General features: G+C 37.1%; 1 protein-coding gene across 2 annotated transcripts in view; it reads right to left on the bottom strand.

The window, feature by feature from the left end:
- Positions 1-1,281: 1,281 nt before the first annotated feature.
- Positions 1,282-22,291, bottom strand: part of ptprq (protein tyrosine phosphatase receptor type Q) — a 60,179-nt gene continuing 39,169 nt past the window's right edge. The window contains exons 35-58 of one of the 2 annotated variants that reach the window (XM_017465130.3): positions 21,888-22,163; positions 19,947-20,098; positions 19,721-19,862; positions 18,375-18,656; positions 16,889-17,215; positions 15,943-16,061; positions 15,667-15,853; positions 15,066-15,307; positions 14,229-14,295; positions 12,696-12,854; positions 11,557-11,794; positions 11,340-11,413; positions 11,148-11,247; positions 9,609-9,737; positions 7,405-7,431; positions 7,092-7,173; positions 6,842-6,932; positions 6,624-6,700; positions 5,372-5,506; positions 5,149-5,274; positions 4,658-4,806; positions 2,490-2,625; positions 2,260-2,383; positions 1,282-2,177 (exon numbers count right to left, since the gene is read on the bottom strand). In XM_017465130.3, coding sequence (XP_017320619.3) covers positions 2,140-2,177; positions 2,260-2,383; positions 2,490-2,625; positions 4,658-4,806; positions 5,149-5,274; positions 5,372-5,506; positions 6,624-6,700; positions 6,842-6,932; positions 7,092-7,173; positions 7,405-7,431; positions 9,609-9,737; positions 11,148-11,247; positions 11,340-11,413; positions 11,557-11,794; positions 12,696-12,854; positions 14,229-14,295; positions 15,066-15,307; positions 15,667-15,853; positions 15,943-16,061; positions 16,889-17,215; positions 18,375-18,656; positions 19,721-19,862; positions 19,947-20,098; positions 21,888-22,163 — 3,479 coding nt within the window. In that variant the 3' untranslated portion in view covers positions 1,282-2,139. The remainder of the gene's footprint in view (positions 2,178-2,259; positions 2,384-2,489; positions 2,626-4,657; positions 4,807-5,148; positions 5,275-5,371; positions 5,507-6,623; positions 6,701-6,841; positions 6,933-7,091; positions 7,174-7,404; positions 7,432-9,608; positions 9,738-11,147; positions 11,248-11,339; positions 11,414-11,556; positions 11,795-12,695; positions 12,855-14,228; positions 14,296-15,065; positions 15,308-15,666; positions 15,854-15,942; positions 16,062-16,888; positions 17,216-18,374; positions 18,657-19,720; positions 19,863-19,946; positions 20,099-21,887; positions 22,164-22,291) is intronic. The other variant, XM_053677837.1, reaches the window with a different exon arrangement.

Here is a 22,291-nt window from a genome sequence, read left to right as displayed (position 1 = left end):
TGCAGTGCAGACACGAGCCAACTTTCATTCAGGATCAGCGTTTACCTGAGAGAGCAAATCAGATAAGTACTCACATATCAGACCTTTCTTTCTTTCTCTCGCTCTCTCTCTCTCTCTCTCTCTCTCTCTCTCTCTCTCTCTCTCTCTCCAAAGGACTTTGTCTTTCTTGTTTCCTTAAAAGTTATTTTGTTTGCTTGGTCTCTTTCTTTGTTTGTTTCTTTCTTTCTCAAAATGTATTTCTTTCTTTCTTTCTCAAAAGGTCTTTCTTTATTTTTTTCATTTCTTTCTCAAAATGTCTTTGTTTGTCTCTTTCTTTTTTCTCCAAAGGTCTTTGTTTTCTTGTTTTTGTTCATTCTTCCTTCCTCCCTCCCTCCCTGCCTCCCTTCCTGTGTCTTTCTTGTTTCTTTAAAAGTTCTTTTGTTTGTTAAGTCTCTTTCTTTCTTTCTTTCTTTCTCAAAATGTATTTCTTTGTCTTTCTTTCTTTTTTCTTAAAATGTATTTCTTTCTTTCTCAAAAGGTCTTTATTATTTTTCTTTTTTTCTCAAAAGGTCCTTTCTTTCTATCGTTCTTTCTTTCCTTCTTCCTCAAAAGGTCTTTCTTTATTTTTCTTTCTTTCTTTCTTTCTTTCTTTCTTTCTTTCTTTCTTTCTTTCTTTCTTTCTTTCTTTCTCCAAAGGTCTTTGTTTCTTGTTTTTGTTCTTCCTTCCTAACTTCGTCCTTGTGTCTTTCTTGTTTTCTTGAATGTTCTTTTGTTTGTTTGGTCTCTTTCTTTCATTCATTCATTCTTTCTAGCTCTTTTTTTTTTAATGATTTCTTTCTTTTCTTTTCGTTGGGTGTTTCTTTCTAATTGAACACCTAATGAAAAATTTGGAGTGTTCATCACCACCACCATCATCATCATCATCATCACATTACCAGAGGGAACAGTGTTCATCGTCGCTCCAGTGCAGTGCCACAGATGTCTAGACTCGACGCCAATGAGCACTGAAGCTGCTGAAGCTGCTGAAGCTGTCCTGGCAGCTCGTGGGGGACTTTTTATATCTCCCTAAATTCACTCGCTAACAAGACTCCGTTCTTTTGTCGTCCATCTTTATTTTTCTTGTTTGCTTCCTGGTAGAGAGGTAAAAAAAAAAAAAAAAAAAACACTTTTCTGAAAAGTCAAGTGTTTTTCACAATTGGAAGCGCGGCTGTTCTGTTTACTTGATCATATTTCTACGTTACTGAGGTGTAGCTCTACAGCTGCTCTTTATCGTTTTTTCATGACATGGACACACTGCATATCTCAGACAAAAAAAAAATCGCATTTATTTCAAAACACAAATACTGTTTCATTTGAAAATATACACACAAAAATATCCTGTATATTTATAGCTCCTGACATAAACACTTGTTTGGCTTAATAATTTATGATAAAAATTGAATAAATGAGGAACAACTTAAAAATAGCGAGCTGACGAGTGCTGGGTCTTCGTCCGCTACCGTGTGTAACATACTGGATGTATGAATAAAATAAATCGATCACGTAATACATAATACACGTAAAACGACATTAACGTGAGGGTAGAGCGCAAAGTTACACATCGTTTCGCTTTCATTGCTTCAGCTTGTAGCATAAATTATTATCATGAAAAATGTAGGAATCCGATGATTATTAATGATCATATTATTTCAACGTTTTTACACTTTGCAATATTAACATTTTCCGATGTTTGTCGTGTTCGATAGAAGACAGAAAAGGAGTTTCAAATTTCTGAAACAAATATATGTTTAGTAAGATTCTAATGTAAGTAAAACTGTAAAAGGTGTCAATCTAAAACAAACCGAACAGACGGGAAGGATTCAGATGAAAAGCTTATAATCCTCTGACTTTACACGTCGGTACACTGTTCGATGAGTTAATGATGTGAGCAGGGGACGTCTGAAGTGATTATACTTACACACAGTTTACACACACACACGCCATGTGTTTGTGTGTGTGTGTGTGTGTGTGTGTGTGTGTGTGTGTGTGTGTGTGTGTGCAAACTGTCGGCTTCATAAATGTTCCTGGTGTTTGCTCTGTGTTTGGCCGCAGTGCCCCAGTCGTCCTCACTCAGGGTCTTAATGAAGCCGTGACAGGCATAATGCAGAAAATTCAGCGCTCTTACATTGTCGTCTCTTCCCACTCCAACTCAACGTCACCTGAAGAAAAAAACAGCATGGATTCGTCTAAATGAGACTTTTTATTTTGTTGCCCTAACACCGTTGTGTGATTGTATTTTACCTTCCATAGCATCCAGCGAGTCCATTTTCTCCAACGCCGAGTAGTTAACGAACCAGATGGACTGACTGTTGCCTTTGCTGGTCAGCAGATCCAGAGTGCTCTGATACAGAAACATGTACTGAGCCTGTGGAACGAAGAATCTGACATTAACGTCACGCTTCATTTACAGGAGTCTTTTTCAATCAATGTGTATGTGTGTGTGTGTGTGTGTGTGTGTGTGTGTGACTAACCAGATTCTGCACCATGCACATCCTCTCACTGCGCAGTTCTGCCACCAGGCCGTACACGTCCACAAAGTCATGGTCTCGGATGTGCTGAATCAGGTGGTCTAGAGCTATAAAGACTCCGGTTCTGCCCACGCCAGCACTGCAATACACACACACACAGACACACACACACACACACACACACACACACACACAATACACGTGCTGTGAACTTCCTCAATCGTCGTAATCAATCAAACAATGACTATATTCGCATGCAAATCACATCTGGGCCTTTTGTAAGCTCTAATGATATACCAGTGCACCCCATGTAATAAAGTACTGTACATAGACTGTACCACTCAAACGCATGGAATCACCAGTCACATTTATTTCCCTTAGCCATTATTCCATTTACTAAACTCCTATATGGTTTATAGATCTAATGTGTAAAGAATGAAACAGTTTTGGGGGCATGCTGTTAAAGGAAAACAATCAGAGAAGGGATGGTGTGATGAATTGGAGTCACTGTTATCACCCCACCCTGGGATAGGCTCCAGGATCCCCGTGACCCTGAAGGAGGATAAGCGGTATAGAAGATGGATGGATGGATGGATGGATGGATGGTTATCACCCTAAAGGTTTATAAGCTTTATTCCTCAAAAATTCGCCAACGATTACATTTATTAAAGAACGACACGTCATACTTTTCATACATCATACTATTTATACAGTAGTTACATTTAATGTTTCGGAACATCCAATAAAAATTATTTCCTTTTAGTCAGTAAGGTAATAGGTAAATAGGAGTTATGGAATAAACTACATCACGCTCCAGTGTCGGAAAATTTAAAGTTCTAGCTTTACTTCTGACTTTTACAAAGCACCGACACTAGAGACTCCTTCTAAAAATGTTACATGAATGTCTTTTCACCATATCAAGGATTATATATATTCTCCTAAATGCGTTCATGTGGAGCGTCTGACATCAAATCTCTGGGAATGAGCTGTTACTATAGAAACGATGCCATATTACAATCCATACAGGATTTTTTTGTGATTGTTGGGATCAAAAAACACTTGGCTTTTTTTAAAAAATGTCAAAATTTGAGTTTTTTTCCTGCTTTTTTTGTGGAAAACCACTCGAATTGGCGAAATCGCATTCGCACGAAATTGTTTTGCAGGATCTTTCGCGCTGATGTTTGTTGGTAAACGAGTACGACTTCGAGCTGCACTCACGTTCGACGCACGCAAATCGAAGAGGGCTTCGGCCAAACGCCCGTCGTGATGACGTCACATTTTTTGACACGTCTCGGCCCAAATCATCAAAAAATCTGCGATGATTCTGAGAAATTGTGAGCTCCTCAGACTACTGACGTCTGCTTGATTTTTCATTCATTTCTGCGATCGCAAAATCGTGAAATCCTGGAGGGACTGATATTAGGAAGAGTGCATTGGTATAAACCTGTGATTTACTTTGCAGCCAGAACTAATGCCAGTTAGAACTTAGATATTCAGCAGCACTGAGGTAAAGATCTAATATCAACCAGACACCAAAAGATATTTGGGATTTGGGATAAGTTAGTTAACAGTCATTAAAAAATATATTAAACAATAAATAATATACTAGAATTATTAGTGATTCCTCCTTTAAGTATCTGCTTCAAGATAAAAAAACAAAAACAAAAGACAAATCTGGATATTAGCTTTATAATAAAGATCATAATTTATACTATCAAACATTTGGAATAATTTTGGAGTCGTTCTGGGCACATTTTACAGCGTTCTACAAATGATTTCATCAGAATCATACACACACACATACACACACACATATATACATATATACATATGTATGATATGTATGTATATATATAAATAAATAAATATATACACACATATATACATACATATACATATACATACATATATATAGGTTTTATGTATATATATATATATATATATATATATATATATATATATATATATATATATATATATATATATATATACATAATATATATAGTTTACTGAGTATATATTACTGAAAACATTAATTCCATACTTTTGAATGGTAGTGCAGTCCCAGAAATTTGATACTGTATATAAAAGAGTAAGAAGTTTACCCTGTACAGATGTAAATACTTCTGAAATGCAGACGAAACACATTTCAGCACAGACAGACAGCTGACCTGCAGTGCACTACGATGGTTGCATTGTCGTGGCCTCTGTTGGACCTGACGGCTTTGACGAACTGTATTAAAGTGGAGCTGGACTCAGGAACACCGTGCTCTGGCCAGGACGTGTAGTTAAAGTGATGCACCACCATGTAGTCGCCATGCTGGAGGCAGAAAGTCACTCTTTCATACAACTCTTTCACACACATTCATGGTCATTTACTGTGAATCATACGTTTAGTGTCAACGCAAGCTATAGTCCAAATCCCAAGATTTATAACTCCTGAGATCATGTGTGTACAAATGAGGATGAGACTTGATGAATATGACACACTCATATGTCTTATAGCACTGGCACAGTGACACAATTCCCCCATCGGACCTTATATATCATGTCTCCCTAATAACCTTTGAGTGTCTAGAAAAGTGCTATATAAATGTAAGGAATTATTATATCCTGAACATTAGTGAAAAATTGTGCTGCTTAAAGTCCTGTGCTGATTAACCTTCTCCACTCTGAGCACTCTGACAGTCCAATCCGGATGCACATCCTCCGTCAGCTTTGTGATGATGATGTCACCAAACACGGTGACCGGCTTGTTGTCCTCCGGCCAGTACTGATGACAGCGAATCTGCACAGAGAGGCAACAAGAGGAACAATCATACTAACTGGGAGACAATAAACCAGTGATAAAGTATAGTGAACGACAGCTCTGTTTGTGCTCATACCCGACCCTTCTCAAAGCACTGCGTGAGCATGGCGATGGTTTTGGTCCTGGTTTCCCAAATCATTCTCCAGAAATCAGCCACGGTGCCAGGAAGAGGTCCCTGAGTGGCTATAAACTCATTAGGACACAGATAACCCTGTAGAGAGGAGTGTGAGGAATATCAATTCATTCATTCATTAAATACGAACGGGTTTATGCAGAAAATATTACTTTTTAATTTTAATTTGCTTTAAAAAAAAATATATACACATATATTAGTCTCAGGAACAATTTGTGTGGTTTTATTTATAAGGAAATGAGCTGTAAGTTTTATCGAGCATCTTGCAGAACCAGACACGGTTCTTCTGGAGACTTTGACTGTCGCACTCGCTTTTAAGTTTTGCAGCAAAACCCAGCAGCCTTTGTTGGATTTTGTGGCTAAAAAGTGTTCTCTTACCACTTAATACGCTGCTTTAATTTTTCTGTATCATTTAATTCTTTGCTGGAAAACTAATGTTTGGGAATCTAAAATGTATTTTTCTACTGACACGATAATGTAAAAGTCATCGAATAACAAAATAACAAAATAACAAATAACAAAATCTATAACAAAGTTTGTTCTTAAAAAAACAGAGTGGCTAAAACTTTTGCACAGTACTGTATATTATTGTTATTGCAACTCCAAATGATATCTGATGGAAATGTTTAGAATTATAGTATAACTTAGTATTGTATATAACTTTATAATCTAATTACATGAACATGTCAAAGAAAGTATGCCACAAAGAAAAGAGTCGCTTTCCTACCTAAAGTCACACAAATCTTATTTAGTTACAGTACAAAGGTCTGTACAATATGTATCTTGTTAGGCAAGTAAAAGCTTTGAAAAACATTCCCATCTGATTATTTATTTATTTATTTATTTATTTATTTATTTATTTATTTATTGCTTTATCCTGGTCACATGGTCAAGGTGGATCCAGAGCCTACGGGAAAGCTAGGAATGAGGCGGTAAAACACTCTTGATGGGACCATTACCATGACCATTACAAGACACCATGCGCACTCATTCGCACCTGGGGGGCAAAGTGGCTTCGCATGTTTTCTGAAGGAAACCAACAAGGACATGAGGAGAACATGTGACACTCCACATAGACAGGAACATATAAGTAAACACTTACAGTATAGTAAACAAAAACTGCAACATATATTATATTATGACAGCGCTGGAAAAGAGAAATAAGTAGTGTGGTGTGTAAAATTCTGGCTCTTACAGAGACAAAGCTAGCATTGATGTAATCAGACCCCGGGATCCCCGGCTCAGACAGCAGCTTCACTCGGTTATTGTTATCTGGGAAAGAAAACACCACCAGAGAGTGAATTTAGACTGATGTGAAACTCTTTCAGGTTCACAGTCAAGAAAAGATCATGAAATATGCAGTGTGTGTGTGTGTGTGTGTGTGTGTGTGTGTTATGTGTATGCAGATCATACAGGGTTTAATGTTTGTGAAGCGGTTTTTGGAGCGGTTCCATGGCAGGTCAGCGTCCGATGTTGCCAGGTCGTGCAGAAGCTTGGGCAGTTCCTACAACATAGAGAATCACTTATCACAAAAAACCTAGCATGTAGCATGCCATTGCAGCATCTTAAGTTTCTTTCTCTATCACACACACACACACACACACACACACACACACACACACACACATACACATCTGTATCTATAAAACAGAACAGAAATTACAGCAAATTCCTCGTGAAACTTGGCGTTGTCATTGGCACACAGATCCTCCACGTGCTGAATGAAAGCCTTCTTACTGATCGGCCTACGATGGAACAGAAGGGAAACATTAACGTTAATAAAGGAAATGGGAATATTAATATCATATCATCTTTAGTATTGAACAATATTACATTACTCTTTCCAAAATAATGCACATGATGCATCGAGAGCGCTTAGAAACTGTACAAAACGTTCAAAAGAACAGATTTCCGCCAACAAAACACTAAAGCACAGATGCCAAGAAAGAAAAACTGCTGATTCATGTATAACTTACTTGAGAGATTTCCTATAACTGAGCAGCCTGAAATGTTAATAGAAAGTATTATATGAAACTGTGCCATAATTAATAAATACATAAATATATAATACAAGTATGGTGATTTCTGTTAGCTGTTAGTACAAAACAATTCCACAGGTACATTCTCACTGCAGGTTTAAACATCCTTTTATTTATGAATCATTCAATTCAATACCAATGGTTTATTTATTAATACTTTTGAAACTATTATTGGATTTTTATAGGTTTTTATAGGATTATTAAATCACTAGTGTTATGCCATCACTTTACAAACCTAAATGTCAATAATAATAATAATAATAATAATATGAAGAAGAAGAAGAATATCAATAATAGTAATAATAATATAAATTATATTAATAATATCAATAATTTAAAAAACTACTACTAATAATAATAATAAAAGTAATAATAATAATAATAATAATAATAATAATAAGAGGAATATCAATAATATTAATAATAATATCAATAACAATAATAATACCACTACTACTGATACTAATAATAATAGTAAGAAGAGGAAGAAGATCAATAATATTAATAATAGTATCAATAATAATAATAATAATAATAATAATAATAATAATAATAATAATAATAATCACTGTGGGGCCATTTTTTACTTGCAGTATGAATGTGGCCTAAGTGAGATTTAGACTCCTAGAATGGTACACAACACACTGAAAACACACACACACACACACACACACACACACACACACTGCAAAGCGTAACCAGTTACAACATGAAGCATGAGAGTTAAAGTCACACAGTAAAATCCCTAGTGTTGAATTAACACCCAGAGTGTTCATTTGTGTCCAATGGACTTACATAAACACTGTAGGGTGTAAATTCAACACTGTGGATTCTTCTGTGCACAGTCAGTCACTGAATGACCGCTACAGTATCTTAGTAATGCATACACAATGAAACACAGCCACACCGTAAACCATAAACATTCTGACTGTAAAGACGAGGAAACCAAAGCATGCATCTGCAGACATGACTGCATCATTTTATCCACTTACTGGATTACAAATATATCCTTCCTCCTAAAGAAAAAGGAGGAGTACCTGAGAAACAAAGGGGTAATGAGTAAATTAGAGAGCCAGTGAAAGCGTGTGTTAGTCAGATCATGACGTGGTTTCTGAACACCAGTCAGTCCCTCCAGGTTTTCTGCGATTTTGAGATTACAGAATTTAAAGCAAAATCGAGGATACGCCGTAATATTCGCAGGAGCTTGCAATTTTTCAAAATGATCGCAGATTTGGGCAGAGACGCGTCGCGATGCGCTGTGACGTCATCACGACGCGCATTCAGCCGAAGCCCTCTTTGATTCACCATGCGTCAAACATGAGTACAGCTAAAAAGGACTCGTTTACAAACAAACATTTGGTGTTTTCGCCAAAATCCTGTACGGACTGACCAATAAAGCCTCATCGCAAATAGCCACCGATGAGCTACATAAAGAACAATAAACAACATAAAAATAAAACATAAATATCTTTCACTTCATTAATGTTGTTGCATCTGTCAGGTAGTTTGACCAAAAAGTGCCTTAAAGTGTGATTTATACTTCATCAGAACTGCTTCTGTGAGCCGTCTGAATCAACCCTGTGAAACCCAGAGCTTATACAGTCTTTCAGAACACTAGCTGCCAATCAAACAAAGGGGCGGGGCAGTAACGAGTGAGGCGTGATATGTGAAAGCAAATGTTTTTTTGATGTCTGTTCAAATAAAATGGCACCTTTAACTTATAGAAAAATGTATGTCGAAGTCGATTATTCAGAATGGCATCGTGGAATGAAAATTTCCACTGAAAGCATCATTTTGATCTTCATTAAAGTGGAACGTTTGTATGACTATATAATAACAACTCGTTCGGGATGGACCTAGGATGGATGCTCCTCGTAAACAGATTTTTAAAAGTGTCTAATTGGTGAAGTTTTCTACAGTTAAGCAGATCGGACACTATACGGATCTCACGTATACGTCCACATGATGACCGCAAGGCTCCAAGTGCGCGAATGGGGTACATCTGTACGGTTTGAACTGAGGAAGATCTCGACGTGATCGCAAACAAAAACGCTACTTTACTGTAAAACCAGTTCTTCTAACAGACAGTGATTACAGTCAGTCCTGTTGTTAGGATCCTGTAAAGATTTCAGCTGATTTACCGCTGGATCTTTTCCTCTTTCAGCTCCATGTCTGCCATTGCTATCAGCTGATCCAGCTTCAGCTTGGTCTCAATAATCTCTGCTTCTCGTGGAGAATAGGTGCCGCCCTCCTTCTGCCTCTGATGGATCCTGCAGATGGACAGGAGTTTTAATAAAAGAAATAAAAGTCATCTCTGAGAAACATCTGAGGCTTTACACACTTTACACAGCTTTTGGGCTTCTAGTTGCAGGCATCAGGGTGAAATATTCTTTTATATCATAGACTATTAAGATGATCAAAGAAGTAATTAAATAAATACACCCTTCTTTTCTTTCCCCCCAACATCTCCAGTAGTATTGACTAAAGTATACATTAATATGGAGATAATGTTTGCGAGGGACGGGGCTGCAAAGACAAAACTACCTTTGAAAGCTTAGAAGCTTGCATACTTTCTCTGATTTCGTATTGGCCGTTGTAGACGAGTGCTCCAGTGCTGCCGTTTGTGAGTGGAATTAACATTTTAGGACAATGTGCATGACTATAGGAACAAGATTGCGGCTCCTCAACTTCATCTATCTTGGAATGAATCGGCTCGGGCGTGCGTCATTTGTGACGACCAATCACAGGCTTGGTTCAGTAGCGCGTTCATCCTTTAGGGATTGTCTAGCTGCCACATGTATGAAATGGCAATGAATTTTCTCCTCGATTTACGCTACATTAATCCACGTTAATCCGGATAGATCTGAAAACTGCATTATTGTTTTAAAACAGTCCGTCTACACTGGCGTTTTAAACATTTTCCAAAAATTGCTCGTCCACACATCGAAACGTCTGAAAACACGTGAAAACCGGATGACGTTTTGGCCTACGTCATTTCCGTCAGACGTTTATTTAAAAAACGCAATCTGAATGTTGTACAAAGTGACAGTAATCTTTAAAGCGCACCTGTTATGGTTTTGAAACGTGTCTAATTTTGTTTTAAAGGTCTCATGCGATAGATTTACACGCATCCGAGGTCAAAAGACACTTTAACGTGCTCATAATTTAAACTGCAGCATTACTTTTTCCCCCAGTGTCACAAACGACTCGTTAAATGATCCGTTCTAAATGATTCGTTCTAAACTCCTCCTTTCAGAGAGCATACTCTGCTGTGATTGGTCAGATGTCCCAGTCTGTTGTGATTGGTCTACCGTTGTCAGCGAGCAGCCAATTAATACCAGAGGCGGGGCTTTTTGTTACAAACCTATGAAGGTTAGTACAAGAAGTAAAGTCTGGAATCACTAATGACTCGTTTCAGCTGTTCAGAATCGATTCCTTCTTTTGGGAGTCGATAACTCTGTTTGTCGTGAGCTTTGATTTTTTAAACTTTGCAGACTTTTTACATTCACAAACTGCTCTATAACACACTACATGAAAGGTAATATTTGAAAAACCATAATAGGTGCACTTTAACAAAGCTATTAAACTTCATAGTTTGAGTAGTCTAGCATGCCACAAATGTGCTGCGCTATCAAACTACTTTCAATGATTAAGAAATTGTCTTTGCTATAGTGCCTTACCGCACAGAAGCGTATATAATCAAGATCAGGAACAACGCCAGGAAAAAAGACAGGAGCACTCCGAGTATGATCTGCTCATCCCGAGTCAAAAGACCATCATCTGTAAGGATGAAAGGAAACAATCAAGCAGTGAGATGTAATGGCGTACGGAATGATTCGCTTCATCCTACAGTGAACTTCTGAAAGCTGTACCTGCCGTTCTGACCCTCTCCGAGTACACAGAGTCCGTGTACTGACCGAGGATATTCGTTGCACGGAATTTAAATCTGCAAAATAAACAAGACGTCTTCATAAATAATACACCGAAATGAAACTACACCTACACTAATATTATTTTTAAAGTGAGGACACACACATGCATTTTTTGTGTGTGAGTGTGTGCGCACACACGCTTTTGTGTCTTACTTACACGTAGTACGTTTTGGCTTTTAAAGGCCCGTTACAGAGGAGCTGTGCATCCTCAGAGAAACATCCTTCCTCCGATCCAATCACGTACATCCTGGAACGTATGTTTTTCAAAGTTCTATCTTTATTTGAACTCGGATCCTCCGAGCACTCCGGGTTTGGAAAGCCTTCGTCCGTCACGTACGGGGCAGTAGCGTGGAGGAACACGGTTTTCCAGTTAGATACATTGCTGTAGTCCATCACTGCAAAGCCATACAGACGGAACGATCAGTTCAGATCACTTATTATAAACACTGTATATATGACCATACAATCAAATACACTCGTAGCACCTTAAATAAATAAAACGAACCGAATCGAATCGCATTTAAACACAGACTTGCCAGTTATTCTCCTCATACAGGTGAGGGATTAGTCTAGATTAGGCTGATGGATTTTTTTTCCCTTTAAATGATCTAAAAAGATATCATTAAAGAGGCTCAAGAACATAAATAATTATTAACCCTTTCACGCACAGTCCGCACACATAGACGGCCTTTTTTTATTATTATTTTTTTTTTTTTTAGATTTTTAGATAAAAATATAAAACGTAAATCACCTCCAAATGACTTGAGAGAATTACTTTAACCTATCGTATTATCCAGATTTCTGTTGCACTCAAGATTGTTATTAACGAAGAGTGTCTCCAGTATATCTTTACTAACGTTCTACATAAATTCTAAATAAAATGTAAAAAAAAGTCAATAAAAATATATATATATAAACTATACATTGTTTAGAACTTATTTCTGTGCTAGTCAGGAATATTTTCATCTTTTTTTCTATATTTTGTTCAGAATTGAACCTGTCTAGGAATCTTAACAATATATGTTTATATAAATTGATGCTTGCGCTTTTTTTTCCTCCAGTTATACATTTTTATCCCTTTTTATTTTCACTCACGGAATTCCTACTCATGGACAATCCATTTATGATATTAATGCTTAATATGATAATTATTAATGCTAATTAATTATTAATGATATTAATGCTTAAAAAAATTCAAGTCTATTTAAAAAACATCTGTTTTTATTCTAACCTCAGCACAAAAGGAGGCTGCTTTCTGTCTCTCTGTATATTTTTATACTGGTGATATGAATGTACCTGCCGGCTCTGAGACGATGACCTGGATTTTTTGAATAGGACCGTTGTCATCTGAGAAAAAACACAAAGGCATCTCGATAGTGATGGTTTGGTGTGTTGCCATGACAACGCCTACACTGTTCAGGGCTACCGCTGGCCTCTTAGAGGGCATCGGTGGGGCTGAAATGAAACAGAATACGGAGATGATGTTAGGGGACGATGTTTTTTTTTTTTACACGCCGCATGGAGAATCAGGCTGCAGGAAGAACAAAAAACAAAACAAAAAAAAAGTGGTCACATCATCTCTAAAGGACTTTCAGAATATAGAGCTATCAATGTTCTTTAATTTATGGACCTAATTTATAAATTAATACCAAAATGAATTTGATTCCAAAATGAGCAAAATGTTCTGCCACTAAAAAGACGTTATGCTTTCATATTACAGTCTACACACGGAAATCTAGTGATTATTTTTAAGCCATGACTTTGTGTATTATTCATTACGCGAGCAGCCGTTAAACTCGTTAAACCCCCAGAAGTTTAAATCATTTATTTACTTCATTTAAAACCACACGAATCGAATGATGTGAAACACACTCGTATCAGGTTATCGAAGCAAAGTAATCTAAAACAAATCCACAAATTAAGACAAATAAAAAAAAGTAATGGCACCCTACGAAACGACGAAGTGCTAGTGGGCGTCCCTAGTGTACGCCACGTTGGCCGAGCTGTCGTTATTGGAAGGTTACGGTTTATGGGAGAAATCTTCCATTATTGTTAGATTTAGCACACTTCACAATTTAGTCGTTTTGTTGCGCTCAGCTCTCTGTTACCGTTGTCTCTGATGGAGTTTTGTGGGTGTGACATTAATACATTTGGTCATTTACAGCTGATCGGCATTCATCAACATCCACACGAGTACTATGAAAATCAGTGTTACAGAAATTATTTAGAAATAATTCTCATGTGATTCGTCTTATTCGTCCTCAAATTATTGACACCTCTAAATTATTTCAAATAATGCAAACTGCTATACATATTAATGCTTTGGGGCAGTTTTGTGCCCGGTGGCTCCAGAAGCTTCTGTGAATAATTCACTAAAAGAATATTTTAGGCGCAAATCTGACTGCCTCTAGCAGGACTATGGATCTAGAGATCTTGACCAAAAACAAACTGTACATCTAACTGAAGACAGAAATGCGTGCAGCAAACAAACTCGAGACTTTTCAACGACTGTCTCACTCTTTGCTAATAAACAGTGGGTGAGGCTCTGCGCCCGTTATTCTCTCCAGAGGAGGGCTGACCGAATATTAATTGTGGTGGTAATTTGGAAAGCAATGTTTTGCGCTAATGATTTTAAAATAAACTTTCCAAGTTTGAAAAAAATATTGCGTAATAATAAAACTATACAGCATTGCCATATGGTTAAGCTCAAAGTTTCACTCATGGCATGTGTCATGCACAGTTTTTTATGAGGGGTGCCAATAATTTTGGAGTTGACTGTAAAAATGTGGGATAGCAAACAGTTTCATGTAAATGTAGAATGTTCAGTACCTTTTATCGGCATGCTGATTCTGACTTCTGATCTGGGCCCGAATCCTGCTCCATTCACTGCAGCTATCTGTAAATCAAACGTGTGTGTGTGTGTGTGTGTGTGTGTGTGTGTGAGAGAGAGAGAGAGAGAGAGAGAGAGAGAGAGATAGAATTTCTTATATTTCATATATCATATTTTTGCCTGTTTCGTAATCCTTGAAAACATTTCTGCTCTGTTTGCTGGAACGAAATTAAACCACAGCTGTAATGTAAATGTCACCGGAAAATACAACCCCAATTCCAAAAAAGTTGGGACGCCGTGTAAAATGTAAATAAAAACAGAACGCAGTGATTTGCAAATCTCATAAACACGTATGTTATTCACGATAGAATGCAGAAAACATATCAAATGTTTAAACTGAGGAAACGTAACGTTTTAAGAAATAACACGTCTCAAAAAAGTTGGGACGGGGTAACAAAAGGTTGGAAAAGTAAGTGTTACACTGCAAATCTAGTTAATTCCCGATGTCACTTATATTATAACAGCTATAAACACATGTCCCCTCACCTCACTCTCTTGAAGTTAATAAAAAAATAAAACGCAACTTGTCTGATACTGGAGGCTCCTTCCATACTGAAAACTTACAGAAAACGTATATGTGTTTTAATCTTCTACCATTCAAGTCCTATGTTGTTACTATAGAAACGATAATGTATTAGAACGAGTGCATTAATATAAACCTCTCGTCTGCAGCTGCTGTTATAGAAAATAATTCAACACTTTCTGAACAATCAGACCAACCAAGAGCTAGAATTCAACAGCACTGCGGTGTAAAGCAAAATCAATGCTTCCTTCACCTGTATGCTGTAGTTGAATCCTCCTTTAAGACCCTGTATAACAGCAGTCATGGTCTTGTTCGGGTTACTGACCACCGGCAAGCTGTCGATCTCGAAGTCCAGTCGTCCATCGCGGTAAATATAGACATGATAGGCACTGATGTTGCCGTTAGGCTCATCCGGTGGTGAGAATGTTACATATACACGGGTCACTTCTTCTGGCATGATGGTCAGGGTCACGTTTTTGGGTGGATCCTTTGGTTCTGACCAAAAAAAACAAAAGACACACATGACTGACTAACACTCCACGTGCAACTTCTCATAGGATTGCGGTAAAAGGTGGACTAAAAAGTACTGAAAGTACCCTTATTCTCAATCTATATATGACTTGTAAATGTTCTGAAGTAGCAATGTAAATAAATCAGATCCTCTCCATACGCCCTCAATCCTCCACACACACACACACACACACACACACACTCACACACACACAGATAAACACACACACTGTTTCCAACACAAAACGTACTAAACTGCAAAGACCATAAATCATGTTCTTTACACATTTACACGCATTATGTTCATCCTCAAATGTACATAAAACACAAACTCGCTTTCTCACCCCCTTCTAGTGTCCTGACGACGACGGGTGTAGAGGTCATGCCGTCTCGGCGGGCGTCGGCCACGTCTCCAGTAAAGGCAGTGACAGTAACGGAGTAATAAGTGTAAGCAGTCAAGTTCCCAATGACCACCATCTGGATTTCTCCTGCTTTCCTCACTATTGTCACATTATGATCAGAACTGTCCAGCTGAAAAAAAGAAGAGAACGGGAGAGAAGGGATTAAAAGTTACAGTGGGGTTTAACTAGCGCATATAAATCTAGTTCCTTCCAACTCACAGCAATAACATCAATGAGGTAGGAGGTGGGGCCGGAGATGATTGCCGGTTCATCCCAAGTGATTTTCATCCCAGAGATTGAAGGAACTGCTGCGACAGCAACTGGTGGGGCGTCAGGGTCTGAGAGAGGGAGGGAGAGAGAGAGAGAGAGAGAGAGAGAGAGAGAGACAGAGAGAGAGCATAAGACAGTGAGAGAGACATAGAGAGCAAGAGCATAAGAGAGAGAGAGCATAAGAGAGAGAGAAAGGCAGAGAGAGTGTTAGAGAGAGAGAGTGTGACAGAGTGAGAGCATAAGACAGAGAGAGAGAGCATAAGGGAGAGACAGAGAGAGAGAGCATAAGAGAGAGACAGAGAGAGAGAGAGCATAAGGGAGAGAGAGAGATAGACAGAGAGAGAGCATAAGGGAGAGAAAGAGAGAGCATAAGAGAGAGAGAAAGACAGAGAGAGCATAAGAGAGAGCATAATAGAGAGAGATCATAAGAAAGAGAGAGAGAGAGAGAGAGAGAGAGAGAGAGAGATTGCATCAAAGTCACTGCACAAAAAATTTAATTCAAATTTCAATTAATTATTAAAATATTAGTTGTTTTGGTGTAATAAATGAGAATAATTGTTAATAAATCTAATGCTATACTGTCACAGAGAGTTCATGTCACATAAGCCACAGATGTGAACTGTGTTGCGTTTCTGACGCAAAATCAACCTTTTATCCTAAAATGTATTGTCTTATTCATTTTATTTTATCATTACCACAAACATGTTCTCTTGATATTTAGCTCAATGTTCGATTTTAAAATCATCGTAGAAATCAATCACCTTTCCCCCCGCATTCTTAAACGTTCACATTCTTTTGGCTTTGAATATGTAAAAATAATAATAATAATAATAATAATAATTAATTCTAACGTAAACATCAGTAGCGTGTGTGTACATGTGTGTGTTAGACATACTTCCTGCTGCTGTCTGTATGTACATCCACGCCGTAGGTTCTCCATCTCCGGCGTTGGTCCATGCCGTCACTCTGACACGATAGCGCCTGTATTTACGCAGGGGCTGCAGTGTTACTGTTATCTCCCTTCTATCATATTCCGTCACATTTACCGACAGAAAAACCTCACTCTCCACACAGGAAGCATCATCCTCTAGGCTACACACTAGCTGTCTCTCCACTCTGTAACCCCGTAAGAGCCCGGGGACTCGGGCAGGACGGAGCCAGCTCACAGTCACAGCATCCGAGCTAATATTCACCACAGACAGCGACTCTGGGGGACCAGGAACTGGAGGAAAAAAAAATCATAATTATTATTATTTATTATTCATTATTATTATGATGATCTGCTGTACTATTGTCAAATCAAAGTGTTGTATTTATAGCTTTCATTTAAAAAAAAGTCCATTTGACATTTCACTCTCACTGTCTAAACAGTGGTTCTGCCATATTGAACACGTAATAGCACTCAGTAAATTTGTGACTGTTCAAATATAAAATGCCTTTCCAACCCTGTTTGCAAATTCCACTGTTAGAGAGGTAGAACTGTCAATCAATCACTGTGGGCCGGACTTCGGAAGGGATTTTTCGGTTTTAACTTGAGTGACAAAATCAGTATAAACTTACGGCATTATATGTTTATATGATTCTCTTGTAATAGTAAAAATACACTTGAATGCCAATGACAGCTGATTTCTTCGTTTTTTCAGCGGTTAGTCCCAAAAAACACACAGTTTAGATATGGTTTCTTATTATTAAATACATCATCATAAATAAAGTATACGTACTATATAGTTTATATTTCATATTTCATACATAATCATATATGCACTGATTGAATGCATAAAAAAACCCAACACACAGTTAGGCTTCTGAACTCAAAATCTGATTGGAAGGTTGTGAGTTTGAACCCCGTTAGAGCCAAGGCACCTTTAACATCTGCTGAATATATTCATGTAAATATCACTTCCTCCTAAACATACAATGTCAATTCAAAATCCCAGCCAGTGTTTGATTGACAGGTCTGCCATGCTGACACTAAAAAGACAAATGCAAACACAATGTTTTAATAAGAGGATGTGCAGCCAATGTACTGTGTTGTGTTTTGTAAATTAATTTGGATTATGTCTCAAATTATGCGTGTTCATTATCAAATGTGCAAACAATTACACATGCATGCTTGAATTTGAATATAGTCCAGAAAATGTTGCTAAACATAATGCGTGATCATGTTTCGACCATCTGATTTTTTTTTTAGCCTATGTGCAGTTCAAAAAGAGCATTTCACCAAGAAGAACATGAAAGAAACTATAAAAATGCGTTCATTTCAATAATCTGAATGGGCCAGCCAGCAAATCGAGTCTGAATACAGAAAATACAGACAAGTTTCCCTGGATTTCTGTCAACACATCTTTTGAATTTTTGAAGTCTCCCACAATGCCTTGTACCTGACTCTGGTAGTGTATGTGCTGTGCAGTTGGCCTCTTTTCCTGGACCCGCTGAGTTAACAGCAGCCACAGAGATGACATAAAGTATGTCGGGACGCAGGCCGCTGAAAGTGTACGCAAGTTTATGTGTAAGCATTAGGGGAAACGCCTCCTCTGTGTGATCTGCTGAGATAATTTTGTAAAGCAAAATCTCTCCGTTCGGGTTTGCTGGAGGCTCCCATTCCATATAGACTGAATCCCAGTCCAGGCCCGAACAGGACAGATTTCGAACCACCTCGGACACTGCAACACACACAACATTTACATGCTCCATTTGAAAACATTTTTATTTGTATCTGTGTATGGCAATAAAAATGTATTGATAAAACTAAGAGACAAGAAGTTTAAAAAAATAAGTGTCATTACTTTGATTTGGTTAATTAAAATCATCTAATTAAAACGGTGCAAGTTGTACAATACCACAAATATACAGTGAACAGGTAAATTCTTTATATATAAGGGTGGATATAAGAAATATTCTTTGATTAAAAAAAGGGAGTTAAAAAAAACTCACTTGGTCATTAGAAAGATGATTTGATAAACATTTACCATTTTATTGACTCATTTTCGGAAACGGAATAATTTTATCATTTAATCAAGTGTTTAATCTGCCTCAATTATCTATCAGCATTATATTTCGTTACCTTGTTTATTGTTAGCTGTAAATATGCAGTAATGCTAACAAAAATTACTGACAACAAACAAGGAACTAGGCAAAAGTAACAAAATCGACCCACACCAAATGATAAACAAGGCAAAATAAAAAAAAACAACTCGCACCAAATGATAAACAAGGCAAAAGTAACAAAAGCTACACATGCCAAACAGTAAACAAGACAACAGCACCAAAGATTTCCCATGCCAAATGATAAAAAGGGATAACTAACAAAAACTACCCATACCAAATGATAAACAAACCTGTGTTAAATGATAAATAAGGCAAAAATAACAAGTACAGCAAACAATACACAAGATGAAAAAAATTTAAATTAGCAACAACAACAAAAAGATGAAGCAGACAAGAAAGCTTGGCTAAACTATTAAATGACGTGACTCCCAACAAAGCAACGAATGATTATTAACACAAGCTTCTTTTTTTATTGATTGTATTTTTTATTTTTTATCAAATGCTTGTGCACATGATACAATTAGTATCATTAGTGGAACATGATAACCATGGCTTATGCTTCATCAAATCATCTTGGAACTTAACAAATCAGTGAAAACCACGCCTGCATTTTTATCATGTGCATTTTTAAAAACCATTTTATTTCGATTCATGTGACTTACACTCCTCTGAATCTTACCTGACTCGAGGGTAGTAAAGGTAACAGGAAGACTGTACTGGTCTCCATTGCCTGCTCTCGTGTAAGTAGACACACTTATCTCATAAGAGCTATGAGGTGTGAAGCCATGTAATTCTGCCTGAGTAGAGGCACTTGTGGAGTTCTGTAGCAAAAACAGTGATAATACAGTAAATATTCTTGATTTTACTGTACATACATACACAACATAACCAGTCTGTACAATTACCTGGTATATAACAGCATTCGTGTTCAGGTCCACGATTTTGAATCCATAATGTTGAATGACACCATTGGGCTCCAGACTGGGTTCCCAGTGAAGCCACACTGAGTCAGAAGAGTGGTTAAAGATGCTCAGGTTTCGTGGTGGAGACATTGGACCTACAATCAAAAACAGTCACATGAGACGGCATCCTAATGTGTCTTAGCCACATACAAAAGTCTCTTTCATGGCTCAGAAAAGTCATTTCAGGGCTCAGTGGGCCTTTGAAGTTCACTAATGGGGATAGTTTACAGTAGAGCTGGGAAAGTATGAAAAATTCCCATTATGACAGCTGTACAAACCTAATGTCACAGTTCAACGTTAGCTAAGTTTCTTTCCGAACAAATATTTGCAAAATTATGCAAAAGTCAATCAGTGTTACATTTTGTAAAATAGTTACAAGGCATTTAAATAGTAAGGTACTAACCAACCTTACTACAGTTACTTTTCTAATACTTTGAGCAGTTTGTTAGCTAGCTAAGTAATGCTAGGTTATAAGTTTTTCTTTCTTTCTTTCTTTTCTCTGCTAATCATTTATAGCTGCTGTGTCAGTATATCTTTTACGAATTTAATCAATAGACAGATGCAAAAGGAATGAATGAAATTACCTACAAGTCAATAAAAAAATTATCCAAATGTAAAAATTTGTTTTTGTTGAAAAATCTAAATAAAGCTAGCTAACTAACCTTGGAGAAAATATCGACAATAAAACACGCTAGCTAGTGTTCGAGTAAATCTCTTAAGAAAATTAGCTTAACAGCATTAAAGTAAATCCACAAACAAAGCTAGCTAGCAGTAGAGTAAATCTGCAAATAAAATTAGCTAGCTAAATATATAGAAAAAATATCCAGTATCTACATACAGCACCATACAACACAATTTTAATAGAATGCATGCTTTAAATCACATAATGACTGTAAACATGTGCAGTTAGTAAACAAACTACATTACAATTTAAAATTACAAGTGATGTTGATTAATGTTACTTAGCTAGCTAACAAGCTGCTGAAAGTATCTGAAAAGTAACTGTAGCAGGGTTGGTTAGTACATTACTATTTAAATTCATATTCATAACATCACTTTCCCAAGCCCTATGAGCTAACAGCAATGCTATGCTAGGTCAAAGTGAAAATTTGTGCCAATTTATAAAAAGTACGCTATCCAGCTTGAGGTTCAATGGTGTTCTATGGTGCTGTAGCTAGATACTAGCTATATTTAGCTAGCTAATTTTATTTGCAGATTTACTCTACTGATAGCTATCTTTGTTTGTCGATTTCCTTTATTGTTGTTAAGCTAATTTTCTTAAGGGATTTACTCAAACACTAGCTAGCATGTTTTATTTTACATATTATCTCCAAGGTTAGTTAGCTAGCTTTATTTAGAATTTTTTTTTTTTTTTTTTTACATTTGGATATTTTTATTTATTGTTATTCATTTGTAGGTAGTTTCATGCGTCTGTCTACTGATTTATTTCATAAAGGATATACCGACACAGCAGCTATGAATGATTAGCAAAAAACAAGAAAGAATTTTTTTTTAAAAAAAAAGCTTATAACCTAGCAGTAAGATATCGAAAACTAAACCAGGTCTTTTAATAATTTCTCAAGCATGCCATTATCGTGCTAAACAAATTGAGTCGATTAGTGAAAATGCTCGATTGTTGGGTTTTTTTTTTTTTTTTTACATTGTACTTGTAAGAAATTGCTTTTAGTTTTCTGTGGTTAAGCAAAACAATAGAAAAATTAAACTGAACAATAAAATAGTATCCTATATTAAAGAGCCATGATTGTATGATGTTATGTCACCATCAGTACTCGTATGGCGTAATCATTATTTCAAACATTATTTCCACACATATATATAAAGCCATACTGGTATACCTTCATACTCTTAATCCACAGCACTCACCTGCTTCATCAGTGTGCAGAGGTAACATGAGCGAGGGTCCCATGCCCTTACGATTCACCGCAGAGATGGAGAGGTTGTAGGCTGTGTACGGGGTGAGGTGTGTAAGAGTGAGCTGTGAGTTGGGTGTGTACGTGCTGTTGGATCCTCGGGGACCGTGTAGAACTGCGGCGTATTCGATTATCTCCCCATTCGGTTCCACAGGAGCATACCATGACACCAGGATAGAGGTGGAGGAGAGATTCCTGCTCATACCCAGCAAGGGAGCTGAACTGGGTACTAACACACACACACAAGGCAAAACAATGTTTCTGACGGTAGTTCTGACTGCAAATCACAGGTTTATATTAATGCTCTTATTCAAAAGTGTCATTGTTTCTATAGCAATATCACAGGAACTTGTATGA

This window comes from Ictalurus punctatus, chromosome 4, assembly GCF_001660625.3.
Source record: "Ictalurus punctatus breed USDA103 chromosome 4, Coco_2.0, whole genome shotgun sequence".
Classification (NCBI taxonomy): Eukaryota; Metazoa; Chordata; class Actinopteri; order Siluriformes; family Ictaluridae; genus Ictalurus; species Ictalurus punctatus.
This window is presented reverse-complemented; position numbering and strand designations above follow the sequence as displayed.